Source organism: Portunus trituberculatus, chromosome 14 (assembly GCF_017591435.1).
Source record: "Portunus trituberculatus isolate SZX2019 chromosome 14, ASM1759143v1, whole genome shotgun sequence".
NCBI lineage: Eukaryota > Metazoa > Arthropoda > Malacostraca > Decapoda > Portunidae > Portunus > Portunus trituberculatus.
The window spans coordinates 1,452,926-1,472,925 of record NC_059268.1 but is presented as its reverse complement, the minus strand read 5'-3'; the positions used below and the strand labels follow the sequence as shown (position 1 = coordinate 1,472,925).

The window sequence follows — 20,000 nt, the reverse complement described above, 5'->3', positions numbered from 1 at the left end:
TTATGGTGTGAAATTAGCAAGTGTCAAGCTGGAGCTCAAAAGAAAAGAAGTTGTATAGAACAATCCTGGCATTACGTCTTTTATGCGATTACTCTGTTTTTAAAAAGTTCAATTATATGTTCTTTTTGTTGACTTTAGTAAGGCTTACGACCGTGTATCAAGGAAGAAAATGATTGAGGTGTTAAAATCAATGGGTTGTGGTAAACGAATGTTAAGAGCTATCCAAGCAATGTATGAAGGAACGAAACATATATTAAAATCTGCTACTATTTGTGCTTCAGTAGGTGTTCGGCAAGGTGCGCCATCTAGTTGTATTCTTTTATTATGTATATAAACAGATTGGTTAAAATGATTAGTGATGCTGTGGTAACAGATGGTTTTTTAGGTGGTATAAATGTACTCCTACTGATGGATGATGCAGTAATTTTAGCGACCAGCAGGAGTTGTGTATACATAAATTTGGAGTATTGGTGAAGTATTGTGATGAGTATGGAATTTTTTTGTCATTAACGGAGAGAGACATGATAAAGAAACTCTGAAGGTTGGTGATGTAACAGTAAACTACGCCCCCAGTACTTGTACCTCGGGCCCTGGTTTACTGATACTGGTAAAATGGACAGTGTGATTTCCCTACATGAATCATATAGTGAAACTATTGTGAATAAATTCTCCATATTTTGTGCAGCTAATTCACAAATGCCTTACAGTGTAAAAAAGAAAGTGTTTGATGCGGCCGTAACTTCAGCTTTGTTATACAGTTGTGAATCATGGATTGCCAATAACATTAAAGGAATTGAGAGGCAGTATAACAAACTTATCAAGTGTCTATTGGGTGTGAGGAAAAATACCAGTATCAACTTGTGCATGGTAGAAGTAGGCATTCCTCCAGTCAAAGATATAATAGATAAACAAAGGAAATCATATTTACAGTCCAAGCTAGAAGATGTAGACCTTGAACAACCCTTTCATTACGTATACAATATGTGCAGGAATCAGAGTACCCCTGGCTATAAAATACTTTCAAGTGTATTACGACAGAATGTGCACCGAAATCCTTTGGAAACTACCTCAAATTATATACGAGAAAAATCTAATAATGTAACAAAATTACATACGTGTGTAGATGTGCGTACGTGCGTGTGAAAATGTGTCCATGCGTGCTTTCATGTGTGTGTGTGTGTGTGTGTGTGTGTGTGTGTGTGTGTGTGTGTGTGTGTGTGTGTGTGTGTGTGTGTGTGTGTGTGCGAGCGCGCAGGAGTACGTGCAAGTGTATGTACGTTCATGCGTGTGCACATGCCTGTATGCGTTCGTGTGCGCGTGCGTGCAAGTATAAGTGTGCTTGCATAATTGTGTGTGTGTGTATGTGTGTGTGTGAATTTTGTGTACGTGCGTGTGCGTGCATATGTTTAGCGTACGTTCGTGCGTGCATTCATGCTTGCCTGAGTTTGTGTGTCTATGCACGCGCGTTCCTGCGATACTGCGCGCGTGAGTGTTTGCTTGCATGCGTGTATTCGTGCGTATTTGATTTTGATTGCCTGTGTGTGTGTGTGTGTAATTCACTGTTTGATCTGCTGCAGTCTATGACGAGACAGCCAGACGTTACCCTACGGAACGAGCTCAGAGCTCATTATTTCCGATCTTCGGATAGGTCTGAGACCAGGCACACACCACACACCGGGACAACAAGGTCACAACTCCTCGATTTTCATCCCGTACCTACTCACTGCTAGGTGAATAGGGGCTACACGTGAAAGGAGACACACCCAAATATCTCCACCCGTGTGTGTGTGTGTGTGTGTGTGTGTGTGTGTGTGTGACTGTGAGTGTGAGTGTGTCTAGGTGTGATTCCTTGCGAGCGCGCGTGTGTTCACGCTTGCATTGGAGCACATGCATGTGTGTGTGTGTGTGTGTGTGTGTGTGTGTGTGTGTGTGTGTGTGTGTGTGTGTGTGTGTGTGTGTGTGTGTGTACGCACTCACGCACGCACTCACACACACACACACACACACACACACACACACACACACACACTGCGTAGTGTGGTGGTTAGCACGCTCGACTCATAATCGAGAGTGCCGGGTTCGAGCCCCGGCGCGGCGAGGCAAATGGGCAAGCATCTTAATGTGTGGCCCCTTTTCATCTACCAGTAAATAGGTACGGGATGCAACTTGAGGGGTTATGGCTTCGCTTTCCGGTGTGTGAAGTGTTTTGTGGTCTCAGTCCTACCCGAAGATCGGTCTATGAGCTCTGAGCTCGCTCCGTAATGGGGAAGACTGGCTGGTTGACCAGCAGCGACCGAGGTGAATTACACACACACACACACACACACACACACACACACACACACACACACACATTATGCTTATATGCGGCTAAACCTTCATTTTTGTGTTTTGTGTAGAGGAGCATTGAGTCTCCATTGTGTGTGTACCACAACACAACGTGTAGGAAAAGAAAAATGAGTGCAAGATTTGAGTGTGTCGAGGGTCCAGTGAGCGAATCGTTTCAGTGTCCGCCTCTTCCACACAACAGTGGCTGCCCTGACCGTCACTCCTCGGTGCAACTTGGCCACGACAGAGTGATGGTGTGATGGTGTTTGGACAGCCACTCGCACCACGTCTCTCGTCACCTGTACCTCATAACAGTTCCACATCATTAATAGCGTGCATTGGAGCTACTTTGCTGGGATACAATACTAATGAAGTGGTGTGCGAGTGTTCCAGGGTTGAAAACATAAGGGGAAGCTGCCTAACTTTGAAATAACATGTGCATTATTACACTACGCAGTGGATGACTTAGCTTGCCAGCGTTGCGTGTGTGTGTGTGTGTGTGTGTGTGTGTGTGTGTGTGTGTCACTGTGTCACCATCACCGCTAGTCAGTCGCCTTGATCGCAGGTGTCACCAGTGTAAGTGAAGCCATTCAATCATGTTGAAGTACCTTTTATTGTTGTGGTGTTTAGTGATTCACCTTGCTAATTGTTCCCTTGGCGTGAGTGTTTCCCCATGCTGGTTCATGCCATCCACCTCACAACTCACCACACACTTGCCTCGCGATACACTGCACTTATCCACACCATTTTAGGCCTTGCTTCACTAACTCATTGAGTATTGTATTGCCTGCATGTTGAGTAATGATAATATTAACAACAATAATAATATAAATAATAATTATAATGACTATTACTATTATAATAACAGAGATAACAATAATCTCATCCTATAGTCAGAAGCCATTTAGAGCATCATGATACCCTCTGGTTGTTACTGTTATTGTTATTGTTAGTGTTATTGTTGTTATTATTATTATTATTGTCATTAGTAGTAGTAGTAGTAGTAGTAGTAGTATTGCCATTATTATTAGTGTTACTCCCGCGGGCTTGTTGACCTTGACAGAGATACAAGCCACACAAAATGTTTTAAAGGAGAAGTCACACATTTCTCAGTAATTTCTTAAATATGGCCATCAGAGAGAGAGAGAGAGAGAGAGAGAGAGAGAGAGAGAGAGAGAGAGAGAGAGACAGACAGACAGACAGACAGACAGACAGACAGACAGACAGACAGACAGACAGACAGACAGAAACAGATAGACAAATAGACAGACAGACAGACAGATAGACAAATAGACAGACAGACAGACAGATAGACAAATAGACAGACAGACAGACAGACAGACAGATTGACAGACACACAGACAGACAGATTGACAGACACACACACACACACACACACACACACACACACACACACACACACACACACACACACACAATCGCATTTTAGAGGGTAGTGGTAGGCTATGATGGGCGTGGATGGGTATGGGCGTTTTCATGTGGTGTTTGGCGTCCTAGTGGGTGGTGGTTAGCGTATATGACGTAATGGGTAGGCTGTGTTGGGCGTGGGTGGGTGTGGGCGTGATAAGTGTGTCTGAGGTGGTAAAGGAACAGTGTCTGGACCACCACAAGATTATCTACTCCCTAAACTTCCCCATCAAGAAACCTCTCAACACCGTGCCACCGGCTCCCCCCCTTGCATCACCCACACCACACCCACATCCACCACCATCACCTCCACAACCACGACTACAAGAATCCCGCGGAGAACGCATACTCCGCAGTGCCCATGCGCAGCAGCAGGACTCAACAAGGATGTGTCGCGGCTCTCGCTGGCTGACCGCCTCGAGAAGGACATTGAGCCCCCGCCCAGCGCCTGCGTCACGCCCACCTCGGACTCCAGCGCCCCATGCAAGGTGTTCCGGAATTCTTTCCTGCCGCGCACATACAGCCACAGGTCAGTATTCATCACCCACGCGCGACTGCACACACACACACACACACACACACACACACACACACACCGCGTAGTGTAGTGGTTAGCACGCTCGACTCACACTCGAGAGGGTCCGGGTTTGAGTCCCCAGGCGGCGAGGCAAATGGGCAAGCCTCTTAATGTGTGGCTCCTGTTCACCTAGCAGTAAGTAGGTACGGGATGTAACTCGAGGGGTTGTGGCCTCGCTTTCCCGGTGTGTGGAGTGTGTTGTGGTCTCAGTCTAACCGAAGATCGGTCTATGAGCTCTGAGCTCGCTCCGTAATGGGGAAGACTGGCTGGGTGAGATCAGGTGGACACACACACACACACACACACACACACACACACACACACACACACACACACACTCTCTCTCTCTCTCTCTCTCTCTCTCTCTCTCTCTCTCTCTCTCTCTCTCTCTCTCGTGTGTGTGTGTGTGTGTGTGTGTGGTGGTGGTGGTGGTACTTACATGCTTGTGTGAAGATAGTTAGATAAGCGGGTATTTTAATGGGATGATAGATATGTAAATGGACAGTTGGATAAACAAACAGATAGATGGAGAGGTAGGCAGATAGAGGAGGAGGAGGAGGTCTAGCTAAGCACTATAAACACCACGATAATAAACATGAGAAGATTGACTTTTAATTCCTAGTGAACAGTTTTCAGTATTTTTCATTAGCCTAACGTCAAGTCAAAGTTTGTTGTAAGGACACCTGGAGAGATGGGCAGCACTGTTAGCTACAGGTTTTGCGATAACAACGTCTTGGAGTGTGCGCCATGATGGACTCACTCGCCTTGAGTTGCCAAGCGTCACTTCAAGACATGTAGCCTGAGCCGCCAACACCACACCTTCACATCACCATACAATGTCAGGACGCGTCTGGCTGGCCACACACTATGCACATTGAAACAAACATTTATCAAATAGTGTCTGTGTGTGTGTGTGTGTGTGTGTGTGTGTGTGTGTGTGTGTGTGTGTGTGTAAAGTAAAGTAAAATTGCCATTTCATTACATGTACATATATATTGGTTAAACAGATGTGTTCATTGGCATGGTCTATCGAGCCAAGGCTTCCTGATAAACGGAGTTATTAAACTATGTGGTGACTGTTGGAAGACTTCACTTGGCAATATATTTATAGAAGTATAAGAATAAGTCATATTTTATCCAATCACGTTCACACTATACATGATGGACTCACTCGCCTTGAGTTGACAAGCGTCACTTCAAGACATGTAACCTGAGCCGCCAACACCACACCTTCACATCACCATACAATGTCAGGACGCGTCTGGCTGGCCACACACTATGCACATTGAAACAAACATTTATCAAATAGTGTCTGTGTGTGTGTGTGTGTGTGTGTGTGTGTGTGTGTGTGTGTGTGTGTGTGTGTGTGTGTGTGTGTGTGTGTGTGTGTGTGTGTGTGTAAAGTAAAGTAAAGTAAAATTGCCATTTCATTACATGTACATATATATTGGTTAAACAGATGTGTTCATTGGCATGGTCTATCGAGCCAAGGCTCCTGATAAACGGAGTTATTAAACTATGTGGTGACTGTTGGAAGACTTCACTTGGCAATATATTTATAGAAGTATAAGAATAAGTTATATTTTATCCAATCACGTTCACACTATACGTACATGCGAACACATTACTTATATAAATACTTGTGCGTACATACACATATATGTATGTATATATATACTTCCTGAATAATTTATATCCAGCTTTAAAGTAAATTTATCATACAATACAAATAAATGATGGACTGCAAGCTGCTAGTTATAAACATCTAAGGAAATGTTCTTTGGTTTTTCTTTTAAACTGAAAGTAACTGATACTAGTAATATCTTTTATATTAGGAGGCGAGGAATTCCATAGCTGTGGACCAAAGTAAAATATGCTGTGCTTGAATAACTGTGTGCGGAATTGCGGGCACTCCAAATTCAAGTTCCCACCTCTTGTTGCATACGGTGAATCTACACATTTAAATAGGTTATTATTTGGATATCTTTTAATGAATTTGAAGATGGAGAAAAGGACAAAACACTTATGAATATCGAAGAAATTCAATAGTTTATGATTAGAAAAAAGTGTGGATGTTGAGTCGAATTTACCCATAAAAAATATACATCACTAAATTTTTTTCTAATTATCTTTAATCTATTTATGAAAGACGGCCAAGTGCAGGACCAAACTGAGACACAATAAATAAAATAAGGATAGCAGAGTGTATAGCAAATACTCAGTAGGGCTTCAGTTGTGAGTTGATTCCGTATCTTGTACAATATCCCACACATCCTAGACAGTTTCATGCATACATTAAGGTTATCATCAATAAATACACCTAATTTTTTTTATTTGAGTGACACATTGCAGTGACTTTGAAGAAGTATTGGTTGGATATGATTTTTTACTGATCGATTTTGGAAAAAAAATATAATTAGTTTTACTTATATTGAGTGTTAGTTTGTTATGTTTTATCCAATGATTTATTAAATGTAGTTCTGAGGTCATGTTTGAGTATAGAGTGTGTATGTCCTTGTCTTTCGTAAGCAAGTTTATGTCGTCTGCATACAGAGTGAAAGTAACTTTTGAGCTGGATTTGATTATATCATTTATATAAATAAGAAAAGGTGTGTGTGTGTCACCTATAAAGACATTAACTTGTATTGCATGTTGCAGAGGAGTTATGGGTGGCAGGAGGTTGATGAAATGTGTGGTGGTGTCACAAGTGAAGCACAGTGAGCGTTCCTGCAGGGTGAAGCAATGATGAGACAAGCGTCACCAGTCAGCGAGGTGGTGGTGGTGGTGGTGGTGCCTGGTCTCTCTCTCTCTCTCTCTCTCTCTCTCTCTCTCTCTCTCTCTCTCTCTCTCTCTCGTCTCCTTTCTCTCTCATCTCGTCTCTTCTCTTTCATCTTGGGTCTCTCTCGTCTCCTCTCGTCTCGTCTCCGCTTTTCTTGTCTCCTTTCTCTCTCTCATCTCGTGTCTTCTCGCTCGTCTCATCTCTTCTCTCGTCTCATCTCGTCTCTCTCTCTCTCTCTCTCTCTCTCTCTCTCTCTCTCTCTCTCTCTCTCTCTCTCTCTCTCTCTCTCTCTCTCTCTCTCTCTCTCTCTCTCTCTCTCTCTCTCTCTCTCTCTCTCTCTCTCTCTCTCTCTCTCTCTCTCTCTCTCTCTCTCTCTCTTTTTTTTTTTATTTATACTGATCAAATGTACAGGGAAAACAACTTCTACATTACATAAGAACGTTGTTTTTACAGACTAAAGGGTACAGGGTTAGTGCAACCTATCTTAAAATCTGACCCTGGTGATGTATATTACATTCTGTATGTACAACAATAACTTATATTGTAATAACACTGAATATACTACGTTCACTGTACATGATTCACCCTTGCCTCAGTAACCAATGGTTCACTTGCACTTTAAATGTCTGAGTGTTTGTGTCACTGAGGTTTATCTCCTGTGAGGCCAACAGAGTGTTCCTTTTCCTTGCATACGAGTTTATATATTGTCTCTGGTGATGCCATGTCCTCTCTCTCTCTCTCTCTCTCTCTCTCTCTCTCTCTCTCTCTCTCTCTCTCTCTCTCTCTCTCTCTCTCTCTCTCTCTCTCTCTCTCTCTCTCGTCTCTCTCTCTCTCGTCTCTCGTCTCTCTCTCTCGTCTCTCTCTCTCGTCTCGTTTCGTCTCCTCTCTCTCTCGTCTCGTTTCGTCTCATCTCTCTCGTCTCGTTTCGTCTCCTCTCTCTCGTCTCGTCTCCTTTCCTCTCTCTCGTCTCGTCTCCTTTCCTCTCTCTCGTCTCGTCTCCTTTCCTCGTTCTCGTCTCGTGTCGTCTCTTCTCTCGTCTCGTGTCGTCTCCTTTCTCTTGTCTCGTCTCGTCTCCTCTCTCTTGTCTCGTCTCGTCTCTCTCTCGTCTCATTTCGTCTCCTTTCTCTCGTCTCGTCTCGTTTTGTCTCCTTTCTCGTGTCGTTTCCTCTCTCTCGTCTCTTTTCGTCTCTTCTCTCGTCTCGTCTCGGCTCTTCTCGTCTCGTCTCATCTCTTCTCGTCTCGTCTCGTCTTGTCTCCTTTTTTATCACGTGTCGTCTCGGCTCTTCTCGTCTCGTTTCCTCTCATCTCGTCTCGTTTCCTCTCATCTCGTCTCGTTTCCTCTGTCTCTCTCGTCTCGTCTCGTTTCCTCTGCCTCCCTCGTTTCGTCTCGTCTCTCTCTCGTCTCGTCTCGTCTCTCTCTCTCTCTCGTCTCGTCTCGTCTCTCTCTCGTCTCTCTCTCTCTCTCTCGTCTCTCTCTCTCTCTCTCTCTCTCTCTCTCTCTCTCTCTCTCTCTCTCTCTCTCTCTCTCTCTCTCTCTCTCTCTCTCTCTCTCTCTTTTTTTTATTTCTTATACAGAAGAACATGTTCAAAGGCGCACTGTCGTGTCTCCTATTCTAAGGGTCTCTCTATTTCTCTCAATATTTACAAGACTTTAGAAAATATCTGGTCAGCATGTCACTGTTCTTTTCACTTCACTAGCACTATTCACGCACTGCACTCACTGAGTGTCACGTCACTGTCTTCAGTGTCTGTCTCCACTTATGTGCCATCAGTTTGACACTGTGTGTGTTCATCTCCTCGTCACCGCGGCCTCAAGTTCCACATCCTGGAGACGCGTCCTCTCGTTGATCTCACCCGTGGGATCGCGGCTCTCCTCTCGGCGTCACCACCATTGAGCACCGTTCTCGTCTCCTCTCTCTCAGAGGATGACGCAGCCCTGCCAGATGTGGCACTCTTTGCACCTGTGCCTTATCACTCGATTGCCGCCACATCTCTGCGGTGTTCCAGTGAATCAAGGGACGCTCAGGCCATCTCTAGCCGTATGTCGCGGCGTTGGATGCTGTCAGTCTCTCTTCTGTGTGTCTCTTCTCTCTCTCTCTCTCTCTCTCTGTCTCTCTCTCTCTCTCTCTCTGTCTCTCTCTGTCTCTCTCTCTCTCTTCTCTTCTCTCTCTCTCTCTCTCTCTCTCTCTTTCTCTCTCTCTCTTTCTCTCTCTCTCTCCCTCTCTCTCTCTCTCTCTCTCTCTCTCTCTCTCTCTCTCTCTCTCTCTCTCTCTCTCTCTCTCTCTCTCTCTCTTCTCTCTCTCTCTCTCTCTCTCTCTCTCTCTCTCTCTCTCTCTCTCTCTCTTCTCTCTCTCTCTCTCTCTCTCTCTCTCTTCTCTCTCTCTCTCTCTCTCTCTCTCTCTCTCTCTCTCTCTCTCTCTCTCTCTCTCTCTCTCTCTCTCTCTCTCTCTTCTCTCTCTCTCTCTCTCTCTCTCTCTCTCTCTCTCTCTCTCTCTCTCTCTCTCTCTCTCTCTCTCTCTCTCTCTCTCTCTCTCTCTCTCTCTCTCTCTCTCTCTCTCTCTCTCTCTCTCTCTCTCTCTCTCTCTCTCTCTCTCTCTCTGCCTGCCTGCCTGTGTTCTTGTGTGTGTGTGTGTGTGTGTGTGTGTGTGTGTGTGTGTGTGAGTGTGTGTGTGTGTGGTGTTATTCAGTAGTGAATGCTCGGCATCATTTCTGTAACCTCTCTATTGTTTCCAGGCCGAAATCAAGCGACCGCCGGCAGAGAGGAGTCTTCTCCTGGACGTTTGAAGAGTACCACCTTCTTGAAGCACAGAGCACAGACAGCGCTGGAAACTGGACTACTACAGTTTGAGCAGAGTCCAACATCTGTGTATCTGCACCAGAATCAAGTGTCCAGGGAGGAAATGATACGTCTGCAGAGATGTGCCAGGAGGAGGGACTCTTGGAACAGGCCTTCACACAACAGGGATTGGGGTGGGGTGGGGGACTTATAGCAGCAGGTGACTAGGAGAGAGGTTCCCACAAGATGCAACACACCACATCCTCCAAACGCAAAATATATTTGCCAATAAAGGCAAGTTTGTGTGCCACTCTGTTGATTTGAAGCAGCAAAACGTGCGGGTATGACACCGTGTTGTAATCAATTGTATAGTATTGTCTAGTAATCAACGTTTTATTACTACCATTATTATTATCTTGGTGTCACTCTAACTGTCACGTCGACTTCACATCTCGTGTGTTAGTAATTTATCAACATTTTTACTATTAATTCTCAACACTTACTATTGTTATTGGTAATAGTGTATTATTGTGTGATCAATATTAGCATTACTATCATTGCCCTACTGTTACTATTGTTATCATTACTAGTACCAATACTACTTTTATTACCATTGCTAGGTAATACTTCATGTAAAATTACTTCATTGATTCAGGATCCTCTACATTATCTACTGTTTTATACTGACAATTTCATTAATTATTTCTATTTTATTGTTTTATTTTATTATTTTTTTTACTTTTCTTATTGTTGCCCAAAAATCTTTGCTTCAAAAGGGTTCCCAAATATGACAGATTATTTTGTGATTATATACATATATTTTTTGTTGCATGGGAAAATAAAATGTTTCAAATCTCTCTCTCTCTCTCTCTCTCTCTCTCTCTCTCTCTCTCTCTCTCTCTCTCTCTCTCTCTCTCTCTCTCTCTCTCTCTCTCTCTCTCTCTCTCTCTCTCTCTCTCTCTCTCTCTCTCTCTCTCTCTCTCTCTCTCTCTCTCTCTCTCTCTCTCTCTCTCTCTCTCTCTCTCTCTCTCTCTCTCTCTCTCTCTCTCTCTCTCTCTCTCTCTCTCTCTCTCTCTCTCTCTCTCTCTCTCTCTCTCTCTCTCTCTCTCTCTCTCTCTCTCTCTCTCTCTCTCTCTCTCTCTCTCTCTCTCTCTCTCTCTCTCTCTCTCTCTCTCTCTCTCTCTCTCTCTCTCTCTCTCTCTCTCTCTCTCTCTCTCTCTCTCTCTCTCTCTCTCTCTCTCTCTCTCTCTCTCTCTCTCTCTCTCTCTCTCTCTCTCTCTCTCTCTCTCTCTCTCTCTCTCTCTCTCTCTCTCTCTCTCTCTCTCTCTCTCTCTCTCTCTCTCTCTCTCTCTCTCTCTCTCTCTCATATTGTTTCGTGAGAGGTCGCTCTACTAGCCACTGTTTTGTGAGGTGTGTTAGAAGGCTACTTGTAGGGCTTTCATTGGCCTTGTTCTCAGGGGTGTAGACGGCAAATTGCTTGGCTAGATTATGTACTATTGGTATGATGGTAGGGCAGGCACATGTCTGGTTCCAGGTTCACTCTCTTCTGAGGAACCCTGAAACTGGGTCCTCAGCAGAGTGGTGTCTGGAGTTGTGTGTGGTTCAATATCCTCATGGACAAAGTTGCACAAGGGTCTCAGGTGGCCATTTATGCTGATGAAGTGTGTGTGGCAAGAATCTTTGCTGAATGAATGGCCAGTGACATGTGAACTGTGTGTGTGGCAAGAATCTTTGCTGAATGAATGGCCAGTGACATGTGAGACATGTGAACTGTGTGTGTGGCAAGAATCTTTGCTGAATGAATGAACAGTGACATGTGAACTGTGTGTGTGGCAAGAATCTTTGCTGAATGAATGAACAGTGACATGTGAACTGTGTGTGTGGCAAGAATCTTTGCTGAATGAATGAACAGTGACATGTGAACTGTGTGTGTGGCAAGAATCTTTGCTGAATGAATGAACAGTGACATGTGAACTGTGTGTGTGGCAAGAATCTTTGCTGAATGAATGAACAGTGACATGTGAACTGTGTGTGTGGCAAGAATCTTTGCTGAATGAATGAACAGTGACATGTGAACTGTGTGTGTGGCAAGAATCTTTGCTGAATGAATGAACAGTGACATGTGAACTGTGTGTGTGGCAAGAATCTTTGCTGAATGAATGAACAGTGACATGTGAACTGTGTGTGTGGCAAGAATCTTTGCTGAATGAATGAACAGTGACATGTGAACTGTGTGTGTGGCAAGAATCTTTGCTGAATGAATGAACAGTGACATGTGAACTAGCAAAGAAGAGAGGGAATCAATGTCTTTGTTTCATCTTTTCTCCAGTACTTTGTTAACCCCTTCAGTACTGGGACGCCATTTTATCTGGAGTTTTTACTGTGATTAGACGATTCTATTTACATTGGGAAGGATCTGGAGGTCAGAAGATCAATGGTTACAGTCTTCACTACTTCAATCCACACCTAAGTTTGTGAAGGTGTATAAAATCTCCAAATTGTAACCAGAATATATATGAAAAACGTGTCATGGTACTGAAGGGGTTAATTAAAGGCCGTGTCACTCCGGAGACGACGCTCTCGCCCTCCTTCACCGCGAACTGGTGGCTGTCCTGTAGTTGGTGCCTTGCTTCTTAATATCTTGTTCATTGAGGATGGAACTTCAGAGAACTGAGCTGGAGTCACTCTGAAATACTGTCCAAATTTCCTCATCCATTTCTGGCACTTGGATAAGATAATGATATTCGCCTCATTTCACTCGTTTTATATTTGATTCATAGACCCAATTCCTTTTCCTCTCATTATTCAAGGCTAAACATATCATTAATAACTTCTCCTCCTCCTCCCTCCTCCTCCTCCTCCTCCTCCTCGTGAAGAAGTGTCAAGTGAGCCAGCCTCCACCACAGACGATGTGGCGGAGCATCGCGCCTGGTGTGAACCTCCCATAGCAAGCTAAGTCTGCGCGACGTTGGTACGTGGTGTGCGTCGTCTCCGGTGTGAGACGGCCTTAACGAGTCTGAGCAGCTTCCTTGTGAAGATATAAGCCACAATTCTATTTTTGCAATGTATGAAGGTGTCACATGATAACGTGTAGTGTCAGTGTGTCATGTGTGGAGGAATGCACAGCTCTTCACACAGCCTGACCACTCAGCGGTAAATAAAGTCAATAATCTGGCCCTAGTGTTTCATTGTTTCCTTTGCAAGTTTCACCAAAAGATCTGAACCATTGAATGAGTTGCTGTGTGGGCGTGGAGGGTGCATCCATGGGTGCTGTGTGGGCGTGGAGAGTGTTTCCATGGGTGCTGTGTGGGAATGGAGGGCGCATCTATCGCCAGGGTGTGGGGAGTGCGGGGGGCAATGCCATGGCGGCCAGAATAGGGAAGGATTACTGGTGGAGTCAACGGAGAGTCCAGTGTCAGTGGCTCAGAGGGTGGGGGAGGAAGGGTGGTGGGTGAGTCTATTGTGAGAGCGTGGGGAAAGAAAGGTGGTGGGTGAGTCCATTGTGAGAGGGTGGGGGAGGAAGGGTGGTGGGTGAGTCCATTGTGAGAGGGTGGGGGAGGAAGGGTGGTGGGTGAGTCCATTGTGAGAGGGTGGGGGAGGAAGGGTGGTGGGTGAGTCCATTGTGAGAGGTGGGGAGGAAGGGTGGTGGAGGAGTCCAGGAAGGGTGGTGGGTGAGTCCATTCCATTGTGAGACCTTTCCCTGGCTGACGATGAAACGAACCCACTTTCCTCGAATTTGACTGGATTACCTAGAATTACTTGGGATTACATACAATTACATAGAATTACATAGGAGGAAGGGAGGTGGGCGAGTCCATTGTGAGACCTTGCCCTGGCTGACGATTCAATTTGACTGGATTACCTAGAATTACTTGGGATTACATACAATTACAAAAGGAAGGAAGGGGTGTCTTGATCTTGATGTTGTGAGGTGGTGGAGCGTCCCTGTGATTGGTTTGAAGCAGTGGTTATCGACACGTGGGTAATTCACTCACCATCGTTTCCTGCTGGTGTCATCTCCTGCACAAGAGTCACTCCTTACCTACACTGACTCACTCCAACTAACTTGTAATGGTGAAATAGTCAGTAATTTGAAGGGCTGGTGTCACAAGTTAAGTGAAAACTGTGGCCTGGACTTACAATGGTGAAATAGTCATTGGTAATTTGAAGGCCTGATGTCACAAATTGAGAAGTGAAAAGTGGCCAGGAGGAGACTCGGTGTGCTTTACAAACAACTTGACGTATTTATTTCCTTTGGCTTGGTTACAAATAAAGTGAAGGAGCATTTGTCGACATTTTATTGACTTCACCTTGGTACAATGGCAACACAGGCGGTCAGGAAGCAATACATAGCATGGCAACACTGTGGTGGATTAGGAGTGGAGCTGTACAGTACGTGGTAAGCAGACTGCCTACCTCTCTTCACACACACACACACACACACACACACACACACACACACACACACACACACACAGGTAATGTATTGAGCATATGAACATTCCATTGATTTCTATTAATAAATTTGGTCCATTACAATTGTGAGAATAGCCACTTTTTAAAAGCTCGATTTCCAATACACAAGATATCAATTTATTCACGTTAATGTCAACTTTGCACATGTTTCAGCTCAGCTTAATAAATGCATACATCAAAAATCAGGAATAGTAATTCTCTTCTCACTCTTGTTCCCAACACTCAGAATGATAACATTATGATACATTTCTCACTCTCCCGAAAAATTCTAAATAAAATCTAAATACTGTAACTACCTAACTAGTTTAATTACTTCTCCCCAAGCGCGCGCGCGCGCACACACACACACACACACACACACACACACACACACACACACACACACACACACACACACACTAGTTTAATTACCTAACTAGTTTAATTACTTCACACACACACACACACACACACACACACACACACACACACACACGTTCCTCCAGGTGCAAGCGGCTGCGTCCTCGCCTACCCTCCCCCCTCCACCGACCACTTCTACCGCCAGAGAGTGAGTGGACACTGTCAGCCGTGTGAAAGCTACTCGGTGGTGTGTTTCCCGCACGTTTTGCTGCTGGAAATCAACAGAGTGGTTCCGCCACGCTTGCCTGATGGCTGATGGCTGATGACTGTTGTCGGAAGGCTTGTTCCAAGAGTCCGTCCTCCTGGCACCTCTACACACGTGTATCACTTCATCCTGGTGCAATGTTGGACCCTGGTCAAACTGTACTAGTCCAATTTCCAACGCTGTCTATGTTCTGTGCTTCAACAAGGTACTCGTCAAAAGTCCAGGAGAAGGCTCCTCTCTGCCGGCGGTCGCTTGATTTCAAGCCTGGAAACAAAAGAGAGGTTACAGAAATGATGCCGAGCCTTCACTACTGAATAACACCACACACACACACACTCTCCACACACACCACAAACAAAGAACACAGGCAGGCAGGAGAGAGAGAGAGAGAGAGAGAGAGAGAGAGAGAGAGAGAGAGAGAGAGAGAGAGAGAGAGAGAGAGAGAGAGAGAGAGAGAGAGAGAGAGAGAGAGAGAGAGAGAGAGAGAGAGAGGAGAGAGGATTCGAGACGAGACGAGAGAGAGAGAGAGACGAGACGAGACGAGAGAGAGAAGAGAGAGGAGACGAGACGAGAGAGAGAGAGACGAGACAAGAGAGAGAGGAGAGGAGACGAGACAGAGGAGACGAGACGAGAGACAGAAGACGAGACGAGAAACAAAAGGAAAGGAGACGAGATGAGACGAGACAAGACGAAAGAGAAGAGATGAGAGACGAGACGAGACGAAGCAAGAGACAGAGGAGACGAGACGAGACGAGACGAGACGAGAGAGACAGAGGTGACGAGACAGAGGAAACGAGACGAAATAAGACAGAGGAGACGAGATGAGACGAGACAGAGGAGACGTGACGAGACGAGAGAGAGAGGGTGAGAGACGAGACGAGAGACAGAGGAAACGAGACGAGATAAGAGACAGAGAAGACGAGAGACGAGAGAGTAGACGAGACGAGAGAGAGTAGAGACGAGACGAGACGAGACGAGAGAGAGAGAGAGAGAGAGAGACGAGACGAGAGGGAGGAGGAGAGGAGAGGACGAGAGAGGAGAGAGAGAGAGACGAGACGAGAGAGAGAGAGAGAGACGAGACGAGAGAGACGAGAGACGAGACGAGACGACGAGACGAGACGAGACGAGACGAGAGAGCCGAGGAGACGAGAGACGAAACGAGAAGAGCCGAGACGAGACGAGAGAAGAGACGAGACGAGACGAGAGAAAGGAGAAGAGACGAGACGAGACGAGAGAAACGAGAGAAACGAGACGAGAGAGAAGAGACGAGACGAGACAGAGAGAGAGAGACGAGACGAGAGAGAGAGAGACGAGACGACGAGAGAGACGAGAGAGACGAGACGAGACGAGAGAGACGAGACGAGACGAGAGAGAGAGAGAGACGAGAGAGAGAGAGAGAGAGAGAGAGAGAGAGAGAGAGAGAGAGAGAGAGAGAGAGAGACGAGAGAGAGACGAGACGAGAGAGACGAGAGAGAGAGAGAGAGAGAGAGAGAGAGAGAGAGAGAGAGAGAGAGAGAGAGAGAGAGAGAGAGAGAGAGAGAGAGAGAGAGAGACGATAAGATACGATACGATACGAGACGAGAGAGAGACGAAACGAGACGAGAGAGGAGAAGCGAGAGAAGAGACAAGAGACAAGAGAAGAGACGAGGAGACGAGACGAGAAAGAAGACGAGATGAGACGAGACGAGAAAGGAGAGATGAGACGAGACGAGAAAGGAGACGAGATGAGACTAGACGAGAAAGGAGACGAGATGAGACGAGACGAGAAAGGAGACGAGATGAGACGAGAACGAGGAGAGGAGACGAGAGGAGACGAAACGAGAAGAGAGAGAGGAGACGAGACGAGACAAGACGAGAGATGAGACGAGACGAGAACGAGGAGAGGAGACGACACGAAACGAGAACAAGGAGAGGACACGACACGAGACGAGAACGAGAGAGAGGAGACGAGAGAGAGACGAGACGACACGAGACGACGAGACGAAACGAGACGAGAGACGAGACGAGATAAGAGAAAGGAGACGAGGCGAGAAATGACGAGAGAGAGAGAGAGAGAGAGAGAGAGAGAGAGAGAGAGAGAGAGAGAGACCACCACACCACCACCTTGGTGAGTGCTGACGCTGGTCTCATCATTGCTTCACCCTGCAGGAACGCTCACTGTGCTTCACTTGTGACACCACCACACATTTCATCAACCTCCTGCCACCCATAACTCCTCTGCAACATGCAATACAAGTTAATGTCTTTATAGGTACACACACACACACACACACACACACACACACACACACACTATTTGATAAATGTTTGTTTCAATGTGCATAGTGTGTGGCCAGCCAGACGCGTCCTGACATTGTATGGTGATGTGAAGGTGTGGTGTTGGCGGCTCAGGCTACATGTCTTGAAGTGACGCTTGGCAACTCAAGGCGAGTGAGTCCATCATGGCGCACACTCCAAGCCGTTGTCATCGCAAATCCTGTACCTGATAGTGCTGCCCATCTCTCCAGGCGTCCCAACAACAAACTTTGACTTGACGTTAGGCTAATGAAAAATACTGAAAACTGTTCACTAGGAATTAAAAGTCAATCATCTCATGTTTATTATCGTGGTGTTTTTAGTGCTTAGCTAGACCTCCTCCTCCTCCTCTATCTGCCTACCTCTCCATCTATCTGTTTGTTTATCCAACTGTCCATTTACATATCTATCATCCCATCAAAATACCCGCTTATATAATTATCTTCACACAAGCATGTAAATACCACCACCACCACCACCACCACCACACACACACACACACACACACACACACACACACACGGCCCGGTAGCTCAGTTAGAGCGCTGGCTTCACAAGCCAGAGGACTGGGGTTCGATTCCCCGGCCGGGTGGAGATATTTGGGTGTCTCTCCTTTCACGTGTAGCCCCTGTTTACCTAGCAGTGAGTAGGTACGGAATGTAAATCGAGGAGTTGTGACCTTGTTGTCCCGGTGTGTGGTGTGTACCTGGTCTCAGGCCTATCCGAAGATCGGAAATAATAAGCTCTGAGCTCGTTCCGTAGGGTAACGTCTGGCTGTCTCGTCAGAGACTGCAGCAGATCAAACAAAGACACACACACACACACACACACACACACACACACACACACAGAGTGAGTTTCACTGTTTGATCTCCTCTGGCTTGTGAAGCCAGCGCTCTAACCACTGAGCTACTTACTGGGCGTGTGTGTGTGTGTGTGTGTGTGTGTGTAATTCATTGCTTGATCTGCTGCAGTCTCTGAGGAGACAGCCAGACGTTACCCTACGGAACGAGCTCAGAGCTTATTATTTCCGATCTACTGCAGTCGCGCGTGGGTGGAGAGTACTGACCTGTGGCTGTATGTGCGCGGCAGGAAGGAATTCCGGAACACCTTGCATGGGGCGCTGGAGTCCGAGGTGGGCGTGACGCGGGGGTTGGGCGGTGCCTCAATGGCCTTTTCGAGGCGGTCAGCAACCGAGACCCGCGACACATCCTTATTGAGTACTGCTGCTGCGCATGGGCACTGTGGAGTATGCGTTCTCCGCGGGATTCTCGTAGTCGTGGTTGTGGAGGTGATAGTGGTAGAGGTGGGTGTGGTGTGGGTGTTTCAAGGGGAGGAGTCGGTGGCATGGTGTTTAGGGGTTTCTTGATGGGGAAGTTTAGGGAGTAGAAGATCATGTGGTGGTCCACACACTGTTGACGGCGCCCACAGCGTTGTGCACCATGTTCTACTCGTTCTGAAGCCGCGCCTCCTCATCCCGACACGGGCAGTCACGTACGCGTTTCCGCTTCATGCACACGATCACCAACACCAATTCCACCACCAGCACTGGCATAGCGGTGCTGAACACCACCACTAGCACCACCTGGCCAGCCGACATGGCCTCCGCCTCAGGGCTTGGTCGCGCCACGCTGCCCACCACTACCGTGACAATGCTGCACTGCGGCCCGCCCATGCTGTGCCGGAGGGAGCAGTGGTAGCCCACAACCAGCTCCGCCGCCTCCTGGTAGGAGATGGCGTTAGGCCCCTGACACCACTTCAGGCAACTGCAACACCACAAAAAACCCTGTCAGGAACACAGTGCATACATACATCCCCACACCGCCCCCCTAACACACACACACCCCGTAATGCAGTGGTTAGCACACTCGACTCACAATCGAGAGTCCGGGTTCGAATCCCAGGAAGCGGCGAGGCAAATGGGCAAGCCTCTTAAGGTGTAGCCCCTTTTCACCTATCAGTAAATAGGTACGGGATGTAACTGGAGGGGTTGTGGCCTCGCTTTCCCGGTGTGTGGAGTGTGGTGTGGTCTCAGTCCTACCCGAAGATCGGTCTATGAGCTTTGAGCTCGCTCCGTAATGGTGAAGACTTGCTGGGTGACCAGTAAACGACCGAGGTGAATAACACACACACACACACACACACACACACACACACACACACCACGCTATTTCACGCCCCCTCACCTCCCACTACGCCATCTGGACACCCTCCCGTAGGTGTACTCAAACTAAGAACAACCCCCCTAGTGTGTGTGTGTGTGTGTGTGTGTGTGTGTGTGTGTGTGTGTGCATGGGAGTAGACCTAACACCACCACCAGTGCCGCTATCACCTAACACGTGACTACTTCCACTACTACCAAATTAACTGTTATGTCTCCTTCACCAAGAAAAGATGAGATTCTGATACCGCTAACCACCACTACCACCACCACCACCACCACCACCACCACACAGCACAGCACAGCACACACAAGGAAAACCAGCAATACAAACCTATTGACAAACAACGCTCTGTACGAAGCATTCCTCACCTGGACAAACACACTGGCACATCCCTGTAAAATAACAACATTTATGTCAAGGGTGAGCGCCACTTGGTCGCTCGCTTGGCGCCAAAACACACCCAAACAATCAAAATGATCTTCAATATTAATCATCAATTTTGTCAATGTCCACAGTCACAAAGCACAACGAGGTGACGGAGTGATGTCACCATTGCAACAAATGGAATGACA

The 20,000-nt window shown here is 46.6% G+C and overlaps 2 protein-coding genes across 2 annotated transcripts in view; one reads left to right on the top strand and one right to left on the bottom strand.

Annotated features, from left to right (window-relative positions):
• LOC123503771 overlaps positions 1 to 10,082 on the top strand; it is a 15,000-nt gene extending 4,918 nt beyond the window's left edge. Inside the window, exons 2-4 of the mRNA XM_045253773.1 lie at positions 3,937 to 4,285; positions 6,992 to 7,105; positions 9,846 to 10,082. Coding sequence (XP_045109708.1) covers positions 3,937 to 4,285; positions 6,992 to 7,079 — 437 coding nt within the window. The 3' untranslated portion in view covers positions 7,080 to 7,105; positions 9,846 to 10,082. The remainder of the gene's footprint in view (positions 1 to 3,936; positions 4,286 to 6,991; positions 7,106 to 9,845) is intronic.
• A 4,717-nt stretch (positions 10,083 to 14,799) lies between these two features.
• LOC123503512 (neurogenic locus protein delta-like) overlaps positions 14,800 to 20,000 on the bottom strand; it is a 6,461-nt gene continuing 1,260 nt past the window's right edge. The window contains exons 2-4 of the mRNA XM_045253353.1: positions 19,797 to 19,820; positions 18,333 to 19,029; positions 14,800 to 15,232 (exon numbers count right to left, since the gene is read on the bottom strand). Of these exons, the coding sequence (XP_045109288.1) occupies positions 18,711 to 18,938 (228 nt within the window). The 5' untranslated portion in view covers positions 18,939 to 19,029; positions 19,797 to 19,820 and the 3' untranslated portion in view covers positions 14,800 to 15,232; positions 18,333 to 18,710. The remainder of the gene's footprint in view (positions 15,233 to 18,332; positions 19,030 to 19,796; positions 19,821 to 20,000) is intronic.